This window comes from Tachysurus vachellii, chromosome 22 (assembly GCF_030014155.1).
Source record: "Tachysurus vachellii isolate PV-2020 chromosome 22, HZAU_Pvac_v1, whole genome shotgun sequence".
NCBI lineage: Eukaryota > Metazoa > Chordata > Actinopteri > Siluriformes > Bagridae > Tachysurus > Tachysurus vachellii.
In genome coordinates this window covers 18647024-18659523 of record NC_083481.1, presented here as the reverse complement: position 1 = coordinate 18659523, position 12500 = coordinate 18647024, and the positions used below count along the sequence as shown (strand labels likewise).

Sequence of the window (12500 nt, the reverse complement as noted above, 5' to 3'; positions counted from 1 at the left end):
CACAGACACACACACACACAGACAAACACACACACCTCCTGTGTGTCAGCGAGTTCTGTCTCCAGCTCTTGGCGTCTCAGTTGGCTCTGTGTGAGTTCAGCCTGCAGTTTCTGCATGCGCTCCGTCAGAGTCTCTACAGTATGTTTCCCCTCAGACAGAGATGCCCGCATGCTGTCCACACGCTCCTACACACACACACACACACACACACACACACATTACTTATCCCTTACACACTTGATCATGGGAACACAATACATTTAAAGCTATTTAATTAGGAACATTTTTATAAGTGAATATTTCAGAATATATATGGAATATAAACATTTGTGTCTATATTTCCTTCATATTCACATGGACCCTGTCAGTGTGTGTGTGGAGTTGTTTGTACCTGCAGTTGTTTGCGCTCCTGCTCAGTGAATGTGAGGGTTTTCTGCAGTGTAGCGAGTCGCCCCTGGGTGGCGCTGTGAGCTGTGTTACTGTCCTGCAGGCTCTGGCTGAGACTCTGAGCTCTGTCTCTCTGAACACTTTCCATCTCCTGAGCTTTACTGAGCAGAGACGACACTCTCTCCACCTCCCTCTGTAACGAGGAGACACGAGTCTCTGCCTCCATTACCTACACACACACACACACACACTATTGTAGTCACAAACTCACATCTTACCTATTGAGGAGTTACCTGTGTGAATATTACCTGTGTGTGTGTGTTACCTGTGTGAATATTACCTGTGTGTGTGTGTTACCTGTGTGAATATTACCTGTGTGTGTTACCTGTGTGAATATTACCTGTGTGTGTGTTACCTGTGTGAATATTACCTGTGTGTGTGTTACCTGTGTGAATATTACCTGTGTGTGTGTTACCTGTGTGAATATTACCTGTGTGTGTGTGTTACCTGTGTGAATATTACCTGTGTGAACATTACCTGTGTGTGTGTGTTACCTGTGTGAATATTACCTGTGTGTGTGTGTTACCTGTGTGAATATTACCTGTGTGTGTGTTACCTGTGTGAATATTACCTGTGTGTGTGTTACCTGTGTGAATATTACCTGTGTGTGTTACCTGTGTGAATATTACCTGTGTGTGTTACCTGTGTGAATATTACCTGTGTGTGTGTTACCTGTGTGAATATTACCTGTGCCCCACTCACCTGTTTGAGCATGTTGTCGTGTCGGTCCTGAGCACTCTGCGCTTCTGTTTCTTTCTCACTGTGACACACTCGTAGCCGTTGGATCTCTCCCTCTAAGCTCCGCCTTCCAAGCTCCACCCTTGTAGCTCGAGACTCAGCTCCTTCTAAAGCCTCCCTTAACCTCCGGCGCTCTGCCTCCAACCTCACCTCACTTGCCCTGAGCTTATTGCACTGCTCCTGTGTGTGTGTGTGTGTGTGTGTGTGTGTGTGTGTGTGTGTGGACAAAACATATTTAATCATTACAATAATACACAAACATAAGATTTCTTCATCAATGTCCAGTACAGTGTGTGTGTGTGTGTGTATGTGTGTATGTATGTGTGTGTGTGTGTGTGTGTGTGTGTGTGTGTATGTGTATGTGTGTATGTGTGTGTGTGTGTGTGTGTGTGTGTGTACCTGAAGGTGTCTGTGTTCCATCTCTGCACTCTGCAGTGTTCTCTCAAGCTCTTTAACTCGTTCAGTGAGGGTTCTCTTTTCTCTCTCTCCTTTCCTCAACGCCTCCTCCTGCTGCTGCAGTAACACCTGACTGGAGTTCAGCCGACGATCCACACTCCGCTTACCTTCACACACACACACACACACACACAGAAAATTAAGCACACAAAAATCATTTCAGTTCTTTTTCAACAAAAGCAGACACACTTCATCATCAGTTACATTAGCAACCTGTGAGTGTGTATGTGTGTGTGAGTGTGTGTGTGTGTGTGTGTGTGTGTTTTACCTTCCTGACACTCCTGCAGCGTGGTGTGAAGTTGAGTGACACGGTTTTGAACAGACTCTCTCTCTCCTTTAACTTCCTCAAGTTCTTGCTGCAGTGCCCCCAACTGGCTGCGTACCTCATCCTACACACACACACATACACACACATATACACACACACACACACAAATTAATAACAGTGAAGCACATATTACACACCAGCAGTGTCAGACATGGAAACACTGAATAATGTTGTGCCTTGATGCAAGATATAATGCGTGTGTGTGTGTGTGTGTGTGTGTGTGTGTGTGTGTGTGTGTGAGTAAGTACCCGTTCTCTCTGGGCTTCTCTGAGCTCTTGCAGGAAGTCTCGAAGGCCACTGCGCAGTGTTTCTGGGTCAAGGTCAGGCTGCATGAGAGGGATGGGCGTGTCTCCTTTCTCAGGGGACAGGGGACGAGACACATCCTGAGTGTTATCAGGACTGGATTTACTGGATTTATCCACGATATCTGAGACAGAGTGAGAGAGATTCTGCTTCAGTCATGTTCATAAAGCAGTGATATGGGCTGTAACTGGTGTGTCCAGGGATCACTAACAGGAAGATACTGACATATTCATTTGCAATAATCTCCTGACCTTTAGAGGGTGATAATGAGCTGCGTATAGGAGACATGCTCTGGCGGCGGGGCGTGACCACAGATATGAGTGAGGAGTGGGTAGAACCTGCAGGGCTGCGTCCGCGTAAGCCACGCCCCCCGACGCCGATACCCAGTGTACGAGTGAGTGCCGACTGCAAACTGGCCAATCGGAACTCCAGATCACGGCGCGCGGCCTCGGAACGCGTTAGCTCCGCTTCAGTGGCGTTGAGGCAACCCTGTGACTCGCTGAGCTGCAGCTGCATCTGCGCAGACGCTTCAAGCCCACATTGCGCACGCAGGCTCAGGTTCCTCAATTCATCCTGCAGCTTCTTCTCAGAGCCGCGTGCCTCCTGCAGCTGAGAGCTCAAATCCCGCTCGAGTCCACGCCGACTGCTCTCACTGTCGCTCAGACGCTTCTGAACACAGGACAACTGAGAAGACAGGAACATGCAGATCAACAGCGTCCTGCTACAGTTACATACTGTAATACAGTTCATCATCTTATTTAATACTGGACACTTTTAATTCAAACACTTCACTGAACATGGCGACTGGGTCTCCAACAGCTGGACACAATGGACACGTGGATATTTGACCACAGTGACGGTGGACATCTAACTGGAGAGGTTCATGTGGAAGCTGTCAGTGCTACGGGTGAGCACGCAGTACAGCTCACATCAGTACGGATTTGTACTGGAACAAATACTGAAACACACCTGTGACTCCATGAACATGCAGAGAACTTGGTCCAGCTTTCGTGTGTGTGTGTGTGTGTGTGTGTGTGTGTTTTCTCTCAGTACCTCTTTTCTGAGGGAGTTTCTGGCTGCCTCTGTCTCAGTGAGTTTCTGTTTGATGGAGAAGAGCTCCTTCCCTCGTTCCTCAACCTTCTGCTCCTCCAGTGAGAGACGAGTCTGGAGCTCTGCCACTTCTTTGGCTTTCTGCTCCCGCTCTACATCCACCACCTTCACCTGTACACACAGTGAGTGGAGGAGAACAGTCACTATGTGTGTGTGTGTGTGTCTGTGTGTGTGTGTGTGTGTGTGTCTGTGTGTGTGTGTGTGTGTGAGAAAGACAGACATAGAGAGACAGAGAGAGAGAGAGAGAGAGAGACAGAGAGAGAGAGAGACAGAGAGAGAGAGAGAGAGAGAGAGAGAGAGAGAGAGACAGAGAGAGAGAGAGAGAGAGAGAGAGAGAGAGAGAGAGACAGAGAGAGAGAGAGAGAGAGAGAGAGAGAGAGAGAGACCTGTCTGCGCAGTTCCTGCAGTTCTCTCCTGGCCTCTAGTCGTGATCTCTCCACCTCACGCAGACAGCTGCGCAAATCCCCTACTTCTTTCTGCGCAGACACCAGGGTTTCCTCCAGTATGGCCACACGCTGCTCTTTCTCCTCACACTGACGCCTCGCGCTGATCCGGTGACAGTCAACAAACACATCTAATCTCCTCCTGGTCGATGATGATGTATTAAATGTGTCAGTAAAATGTTGAATACACACCTGATGCGTTCGCCCTCCGCTGCTCTCAGAGCCTCCCTAAGCTGGCTATTGGATTGGTTGAGAGCGTCCTTCTCCTTAGTGACATCACCAAGGGACCGCCGCAGATCCATTGTGTCTCGCCGATGCCCCTCCCCCGTGTCACGTGTTTGGCTCAGACGCCTGTCCATCTCCAAAAGGTCTCGCTTCATGGTATCTCGGCTCTCCTCGCTGGCTGAGAGAAGAGCGCGACACTCCTCCAGCTGAGAGACAGTGTGTTTGTTATAATCATTAAAAACAATTTGTAAAAAAAATAAACACATAGCAGAGCAGGGTGATACAGATTTTGTGTGTGTGTGTGTGTGTGTGTGTGTGTGTGTGTCACCTCTCTGAGTGCACTGTCTGCACGTATCTGCTCCTCTGTGCAGTTCTCCTGCAGTCTGCGCACCTCTCGTCTGTTAGAGCTCACCGTGTCCTCTAGCTGAATGCGCAGCTCCTGCAACTCTGTGTTCATTGCTCCTACTGCAACCTGCCACAACACACACACACACACACACACACAGGACCCAGTCCATATTTCTACATGTAAATTCTTTCATTCTTTGTGTTATTGTGTGTGTGTGTTGTGTGTGTGTGTGTGTGTGTGTGTTGTTCTCACCCTCTCCTGCTCCTTCAGGTGTTGTGTTTCTCTGCTCAGTCTTTCCAGCTCCAGGTTCACAGAGCTCAGCTCGGCCTGTAGCAGGGACACTTTCTCTGAGAGAACAGCCTTCTCCGTCTCCTTCAGAGAGAGAGCCTACAGCGCCGAGCAGAAACATGGCAGAAAGCGTAAATAAAACTTTCCTCTGATAGAGCAGAGAACTCAGCAGTCATAGTGAACGTTACCTGCTGTTTGTCGCTCTCGGCCTGGAGAAGACTCTGATCCCGTGCGTGCTGTACAGCCCCAATCTCCTCCTGTAGCTCCTCCCGCTCTCGCTCCATCTTCTGCAGACGCTCCTCCATCTCCCCCCTCATGCGCCGCAGCGCTTCCTCATGCTCGACCTGCAGACTGCAGCGCAGAGCCTCCTATACACACACACACACACACACACACACACACACGCACTACTAAGTTTCTGAAAACAATTTATGATCAACCTCATGATCGTATCTGAAGATCTGACAGTGTTAACATTAACATCTCCAGCCCACTGTGTGAGGGACGACACTGTTTACTGTAGACAGGAACTTACCTTGTCATTGCAGAGTCTCTCCAGCTCCTCCTGGTGGTCAGACAGTGCATTACGAAGAGAGAGCTGAGCCTCATGCTGTGCGTTAATCAGCTCATGTTTAAGAGCTTGTCTCTCTCTCTCACTCTGAGCAGCAGCCGTTTCTCCGTCCACACGCACACGCTTCAGCTCCGCTACACACAGAGACAGGGATAAGTACACAGACAGACAGACAGACAGACAGACAGACAGACAGACAGACAGGTATGGTGTGGTTGTTCGTATTTTTCTCTACACCTGCTATGTTTTCATATCGAGCTCTCAGGTTAAGGTTCTCGTTCTCAAGTTGCTCTCTGCGCAGGTCTGACTGCATCAACTGCTGCTGCACCTCAAACAGACTCGCCTCCAGAGTTTCCCTCTCCATCCTTACACACACACACACACACACACACACACACACACACACACACACACACACACACACACACACACACACACACATTTAGTGTAAGTCAATGTTCATTCATTAGGTTCTGTATGATTGTCTGCCATGACATCAAAACATAAATAATAATAATAATAATAATAATAATAATAAATAACACTATAAAATAAATAATAAGATGATACATACAGCGAGAATTAAGCATAAAATAACAAGCATATTAAAATCAATCGAATAAAATACATTTAAAGATGAAATTTCCATAACAATTCTCCTGTATACCTGAACGCGGCGAGTTCCTCCGTCAGCGCAGCGTTATCTCTCTCAGATGCTGTGAGTTGAACCACAAGCCCCGCCCTCTCACGAGCAAGCTCTGCTCTTGTCCGTCCGGCTTCCTCCAGAGCAACTCCCTTTCTCTCACCCTCACCACGTATGAGGCCGAGCTCTGACCCCAAAGAGCTCACCTCACCACACAGCTACCACACACACATATGTGTAAAGCATGAGACTGAGACACAGACAAGAGAGAGAGAGAGAGAGAGAGAGAGAGAGAGAGAAGGAGAGAGAGAGAGAAGGAGAGAGAGAGAGAAGGAGAGAGAGAGAGAGAGAGAGAGAAGGAGAGAGAGAGAGAAGGAGAGAGAGAGAGAGAGAGAGAGAGAGAGAGAGAGAGAGAGAGAGAGAAGGAGAGAGAGAAGGAGAGAGAGAAGGAGAGAGAGAGAGAAGGAGAGAGAGAGAGAGAAGGAGAGAGAGAGAGAAGGAGAGAGAGAGAGAAGGAGAGAGAGAGGGAGAGAGAGAGAGAGAGAGAGAGAGAGAAGGAGAGAGAGAGAGAGAGAGAGAGATTCTCTTACCTGAGAAACTTTCTCCTGCAGTTTTTGTCTGTCCATCCGGAGCATCTGAAGCTCTGCCTCTAACCCCACCCTGGCCTGCTCAGACTCCTGCAGTGACTGGTGTAGAGTGAGGTGGGCGGAGTCCAGCTCCAGTCGGTCCTGCTCCAATCGGACAAGCTCGTCTCTGATGGTCAGCTTCTCCTGCTCCACCTCTCTCTTCTGACTCTGCAGCACACTCCTCTCCTCCTCCAGCTGGGTACACAGAGAGGTGTGTGTGTGTGTGTGTGTGTGTGTGTGTGTGTGTGTGTGCATGTGTGTGTGTGTGTGTGTGTGAGTGAGACGTACCTGGATGATGATGGTGTTCAGATCTGTTTTGTCCTGAGTGAGTCCCTCATTTAAACTGCTCATTTTCGCCAGAGAGTCTCGCAGTGACGCCTCCTCTGAGCGCAGCTTCGCCATCATCACCATCAGCTCAGCATTACTGGACTCCACCTGAACAGATCACACACACACACACACACAGACAGCTGAGAGTTCATATCATTATTACTGTTAATGCTTCTGGGACTCTTATAGTCTGATATGCTGTGACGGAGCATGTAATAGTTTGGATGAAACCCTGACTTTGAGTGGGCTGGACAGTGCATGTGATGTGTGTGTAGAACTAACACAAGCCATCATCATGTTCTTTATAGCGTAATCCACTACACACTAATGAGTTTTATAATGACTCCATACGCATATGTAAAGATGTTTTTTTCATACAATTGTATCTGCATTCCTGAACACTCTCTCAAAACTACCTTGCACTCATTATGTTTATTTAAAGTAAATAAAGTAGTAAACTATTTGTAGATTGGAGATGCCAAGTCTAAGAAATAAATCACAACACATAAAACTCGTCTCTTAAAAACAATGACTTATAAAATAAAAATGATTAAAAAAACCTTTGGCGCCACCTGCTGGTGTATTTATGTAACACACGGAAAGAATTCACTGAATGAATCAGTAAATAAATCTTTTTGGTGAAAGAAATAAAAAGATTCGAGTTAGTGAGATGAATCTAGACTGATTATATATAAATAAAATACTGCAATCCACAAAGCATAATGAGAAACATATAAGAGCTCAAAAATAGAACAAATTGTTGTTTTGTTGTTGAACAAAATAATGTTGGTCATGAAGCATAAACCACATCATTGCCCAACCTGTGAGAGTGTGTGTGTATGTGTGTGTGTGTGTTTTACCTTACTGAGAGTGTCAGTCAGTTGGCCCTTCTCAGTTGTGAGCAGTTGTCTCTCTGTCTCCCCCTGCTGGAGTGACTCCTTCACTGCAGCCAATTCAGAGCGCAGAGAACTGTAGCGACTCTCACTCTGTCCGCACTGAGACTGACTACAGACAGACAGACAGACATTGTGAAAGTGACATTTAAATGTTCTTTATGATGCATTGATCCTGACTCTCACTAAACCATTTTAATTGCTCTGTGTGTGTGTGCGTGTGTGTGTGTGTGTGTGTGTGTGTGTGAGAAACGCACACTCTCTCCATCTCTACTCTGGCACGATCTCTCTCCTGCACAGCCGTCTCTCTCTCCACTCGTTCGTGATCTCTCTCCCTCTGTGCAGACGACACAGCCTGCTGCAGTCTCTCACAATCCAACTGTAGTAGCTGCAGTTTTGTCTGCAAAGCCTGCGCAGACTGCTGCACACACTCCTTCTCACTGCAGAGAGAGCGAGTAACCACTAAAGATCCAACAATAAGTCAATTAAAAATGAACAAAACATTACTCCACTTTATGTGTTGTTGATCTCTGTAGCAGGACACAAGAATGAATAATTACCTGCAGAGTTTGTCTCTCTCCTGTCGGAGTCGGTCTCTCTCTCTCACTGCAGTCTCTCTATCTCTCTGGGCATCATCTCTCTCACCCTGCATGGCATGCAGGCGTAGATCCGCCTCCCTCCTGCCTGACTCCGCCTCCCCCTGTTGTTTGCGCAGCTGCTGGACAGATGACTGCGCTGACTGCAGACGACCTTTGACCTCCTTCAGACAGAAAGAAACTAGTTTTTAAAAAAAATGGAAAAAGTGTGTGTGTGTGTGAGAGGTGAATGTGTGTGTGAGGTGAGTGTGTACCTGGAGCTGTAGATGTCTTTTGGATGCCATGGAACGCAGAGCTGATAGAGCAGATTCAGGGAGGCGTGGGACAGAGGGTCGCTGTGGAGACGATGATCTCTGTGGTGATGAGGGTCGATGCGGAGATGAAGAGCGCATCAATGGCAACAGAGCCAAAACACTGTTCTCTGAATCGGCCTCCACTGAGGAGGTGAACACACCCGAGTCCGAATCCGACATCATCAACTACAGCAGAGGGGGTAGGGTAAGTGGGTGGGTGGAGTAAGACAGTGTAAGACTGTGGCTGAGATGTTCTGTGGTTCCTAAGTGTTCTGTGATGTGTGTGATACCTGTGCAATGTCTCTCAGTGTGTCCAGCAGACTGTTAGTGTGAGCTCTGTATGTGTGGAGCTCTGATTCTTCATCTCCACTCTGCTCCTACACACACACACACACACACACACACACACACTTAGGTTAAAGGGTGATTTTGAACTGTTACTATAAACTAAAGTCAGTTTGAATTAAGCTGAATTACATTGAGGTGAACTCTACACACCTGCAGTCTTCGGGTGAGTGACGTGATCTCGTTCTCTCTCTCGTCTACCTGAGCTCTGAGTCTCTCCATCTCTCTCTCTGCATCTGCCAGCCTACCAAAACCGCAGTGTGACACCAAGACACCAATCATAGTTAATCTCGTCCACAGCACTGATGTGTAAACACACCGCGCAGTACTGTCACCATTGTGTCTGAACAACAGGCAGTAACTCAAGTAGTTATTACAATTAGCTTGTTTTACTAATTTGAGACAAAAGCTAGTAAAAGGCAAGCAGGCAACATAAAATGTAACAGCGGTGTGTATAAATCCAGTGGTAAACATTAGGCACTGAAAAAACACAATTCAGTTTCTGTTATATATAAAGATGTTTCCAGTAATAATACTACATTAGACATCTATGAGAACTTTACAAGACTCTTTTTGGGTCCTTATTGAAATGTTATCTCTCCATCGCATAACAGTTATCTGTTTTATTTTACAGACCTGTTGTTGAGTTTCTCTCTCTCTGATTGGCTCTCAGTAATCTCGCTCTCTTTCTCTCGGAGCAGCTGCTCCAGTGTGACACGCTGAGACGCCTCTCGTGCCAGGATCAGGGCCGTGTTGTCCTCATGACTCTGCACCGCCACACACACGCACACACACTGCAGCTGCACGCTCTGAGATGCCTGAGCCAGGTCACTGCGCATCACTGAGAGATCCCTGAGACAACACAGTTATGATATAGCACCACACACTGTGTGTGTGTGTGTGTGTGTGTGTATGTGTGTGTGTGTTTAATCTAACCTCTCTGTAGCACTCCTCATCTCACACACACTCCTGCGGAAGCTGACCACCTGCCTCCACAGAGTCAGCAGCCGACTGTGCTCACTGCTGAAGTAGTTATGGAATGACTATAAAAAATAAAAACAAACAGGTCTAAAAAATGTTTTGTGTTTTAGAACAACTGGTAAAGATAAACACTGTTGGTGGTTTTATGTTGTAATTAATTGCAAAATTTATATTAGGAAATAATAATAATAATAATAATAATAAAGATAAAAATGAACCTCCTCCTCTCTCCTCCAATCAGACTCCTTCTGCTCCAGCTCCTCCCTTGCTTTGGTCCAATCAGCAGTGAGTCTGCGGATGTCCTGGCTCAGCGCCTCATTGGCTACACCAGCCTGTTCCAGTTGTTCACGCAGCATCGCATTCACTGCCGAAAGACTGCTGCTCCTGCTCTCCATGACAAAACATACAACAATGTGTAAGTAGCTCAGCGTGTGTGTGTGTGTGTGTGTTTGTGTGTGTGTGTTCAGACCTCTGCTGCTCTTCCTCTAGGCGGATAAGGGCTGTCTCCAGCTCACTGCTGCACTCTTCCTGACCATTAGTGGACTTTTCACATCCACTCTGTAAAATAAACACAAAGATTTTCAGAATATGATTTACTGCACATACACACAGGAGATTAATAACATGACACTCCCATTATATCATCATGTCCATGGTAGTTATGGTGTATACAGTGTGTATGGTGTGTATATTGTGTGTGTATGGTGGTTATATATTATGTGTATATATATATATTGTGTGTGTATGGTGTGTGTGTATGGTGTGTGTCTGTGTGTCTGTGTGTGTACATGGTGTGTTTGTCTGTGTGTATATGGTGTGTGTGTGTGTGTATATGGTTGTCTGTGTGTATGGTGTGTGTGTACATGGTGTGTGTGTCTGTGTGTGTGTATATGGTGTGTGAGTATATGGTGTGAGAGGCTGTGTGTGTATATGGTGTGTGTGTATATGGTGTGTGTGTGTATATGGTGTGTGTGTCTGTGTGTGTGTATATGGTGTGTGTGTATATGGTGTGTGTGTATATTGTGTGTGTGTATATGGTGTGTGTGTCTGTGTGTGTGTATATGGTGTGTGTGTGTATATGGTGTGTGTGTATATGGTGTGTGTGTCTGTGTGTGTGTATATGGTGTGTGTGTATATGGTGTGTGTGTCTGTGTGTGTGTATATGGTGTGTGTGTATATGGTGTGTGTGTCTGTGTGTGTGTATATGGTGTGTGTGTATATGGTGTGTGTGTATATGGTGTGTGTCTGTGTGTGTGTATATGGTGTGTGTGTCTGTGTGTGTGTATATGGTGTGTGTGTATATGGTGTGTGTCTGTGTGTGTGTGTATATGGTGTGTGTGTATATGGTGTGTGTGTATATGGTGTGTGTGTGTATATGGTGTGTGTGTGTATATGGTGTGTGTGTATATGGTGTGTGTGTATATGGTGTGTGTGTGTATATGGTGTGTGTGTATATGGTGTGTGTCTGTGTGTGTGTGTATATGGTGTGTGTGTGTATATGGTGTGTGTGTATATGGTGTGTGTGTGTATATGGTGTGTGTGTGTATATGGTGTGTGTGTATATGGTGTGTGTGTATATGGTGTGTGTCTGTGTGTGTGTATATGGTGTGTGTGTCTGTGTGTGTGTATATGGTGTGTGTGTATATGGTGTGTGTCTGTGTGTGTGTGTATATGGTGTGTGTGTATATGGTGTGTGTGTATATGGTGTGTGTGTGTATATGGTGTGTGTGTGTATATGGTGTGTGTGTATATGGTGTGTGTGTATATGGTGTGTGTGTGTATATGGTGTGTGTGTATATGGTGTGTGTCTGTGTGTGTGTGTATATGGTGTGTGTGTGTATATGGTGTGTGTGTATATGGTGTGTGTGTATATGGTGCATTCAGCTCTCACTTGTTCTGATGATTTCTCCACCAGAGACTGTTCCAGATCACTGCATTTCTTCTTATACTGCAGAACCTGAACACACACCAACACAGAATAATAATCACTCCATAAAATAATTCAGTAATAATGTGGCAAGTGAATAAGTTCAGTTGTGTGAATGAATCAATGAATGGGTGGGTGGATGGATGGATGGATGGGTGGATGAATGGGTGGGTGGATGGATGGATGGATGGATGACCTTGGCCTGCAGTTTCTGGACCAGTTGCGCTTGTCTCTGCTGCCCCTCCTGGTAGGCAGTGAGTTTGCGTTTGTAAGCATTTTGTTCTTCATCTAAACGTCGTCGCAGCTCCATCACCTGCTGAGACGAACTCACACACTCTGGAGAGTCGCTGTCACTGACCCCCACCTCCAAACGCAGGGCCTGCTCTAACTAAACACACACACACACACACGACTGCAGGGTCAGGTCCAGTGAGAGAGAGAGATTTAAAATCAGAACCAGGTTTTATTTATATAACTATTTATATATTTTGTCTGTAATTATCATGAAAAGTCAAAGTTACTGTTTCCTTTAGAAAAAAACAGTGAGACGATCATGTGATAATGTGTGTATGTGTACCATAAGTGTGTATGTGATGAAAACGCATTGT

General features: G+C 46.2%; 1 protein-coding gene across 2 annotated transcripts in view; it reads right to left on the bottom strand.

Annotated features, from left to right (window-relative positions):
• LOC132838027 (rootletin-like) overlaps positions 1-12500 on the bottom strand; it is a 17903-nt gene that overhangs the window by 2548 nt on the left and 2855 nt on the right. The window contains exons 4-33 of one of the 2 annotated variants that reach the window (XM_060858120.1): positions 12089-12280; positions 11857-11922; positions 10435-10523; positions 10184-10349; positions 9921-10027; positions 9621-9836; positions 9138-9228; positions 8930-9010; positions 8601-8825; positions 8311-8510; positions 8008-8190; positions 7718-7862; positions 6816-6962; positions 6492-6722; positions 5926-6119; positions 5496-5623; positions 5223-5392; positions 4876-5055; positions 4652-4786; positions 4379-4522; positions 4018-4256; positions 3769-3928; positions 3326-3493; positions 2524-2956; positions 2218-2396; positions 1910-2030; positions 1585-1748; positions 1150-1365; positions 392-616; positions 36-185 (exon numbers count right to left, since the gene is read on the bottom strand). In XM_060858120.1, coding sequence (XP_060714103.1) covers positions 36-185; positions 392-616; positions 1150-1365; positions 1585-1748; positions 1910-2030; positions 2218-2396; positions 2524-2956; positions 3326-3493; positions 3769-3928; positions 4018-4256; positions 4379-4522; positions 4652-4786; positions 4876-5055; positions 5223-5392; positions 5496-5623; positions 5926-6119; positions 6492-6722; positions 6816-6962; positions 7718-7862; positions 8008-8190; positions 8311-8510; positions 8601-8825; positions 8930-9010; positions 9138-9228; positions 9621-9836; positions 9921-10027; positions 10184-10349; positions 10435-10523; positions 11857-11922; positions 12089-12280 — 5145 coding nt within the window. Of the gene's footprint in view, positions 1-35; positions 186-391; positions 617-1149; positions 1366-1584; positions 1749-1909; positions 2031-2217; positions 2397-2523; positions 2957-3325; positions 3494-3768; positions 3929-4017; positions 4257-4378; positions 4523-4651; positions 4787-4875; positions 5056-5222; positions 5393-5495; positions 5624-5925; positions 6120-6491; positions 6723-6815; positions 6963-7717; positions 7863-8007; positions 8191-8310; positions 8511-8600; positions 8826-8929; positions 9017-9137; positions 9229-9620; positions 9837-9920; positions 10028-10183; positions 10350-10434; positions 10524-11856; positions 11923-12088; positions 12281-12500 lie in introns of both variants that reach the window. The other variant, XM_060858119.1, reaches the window with a different exon arrangement.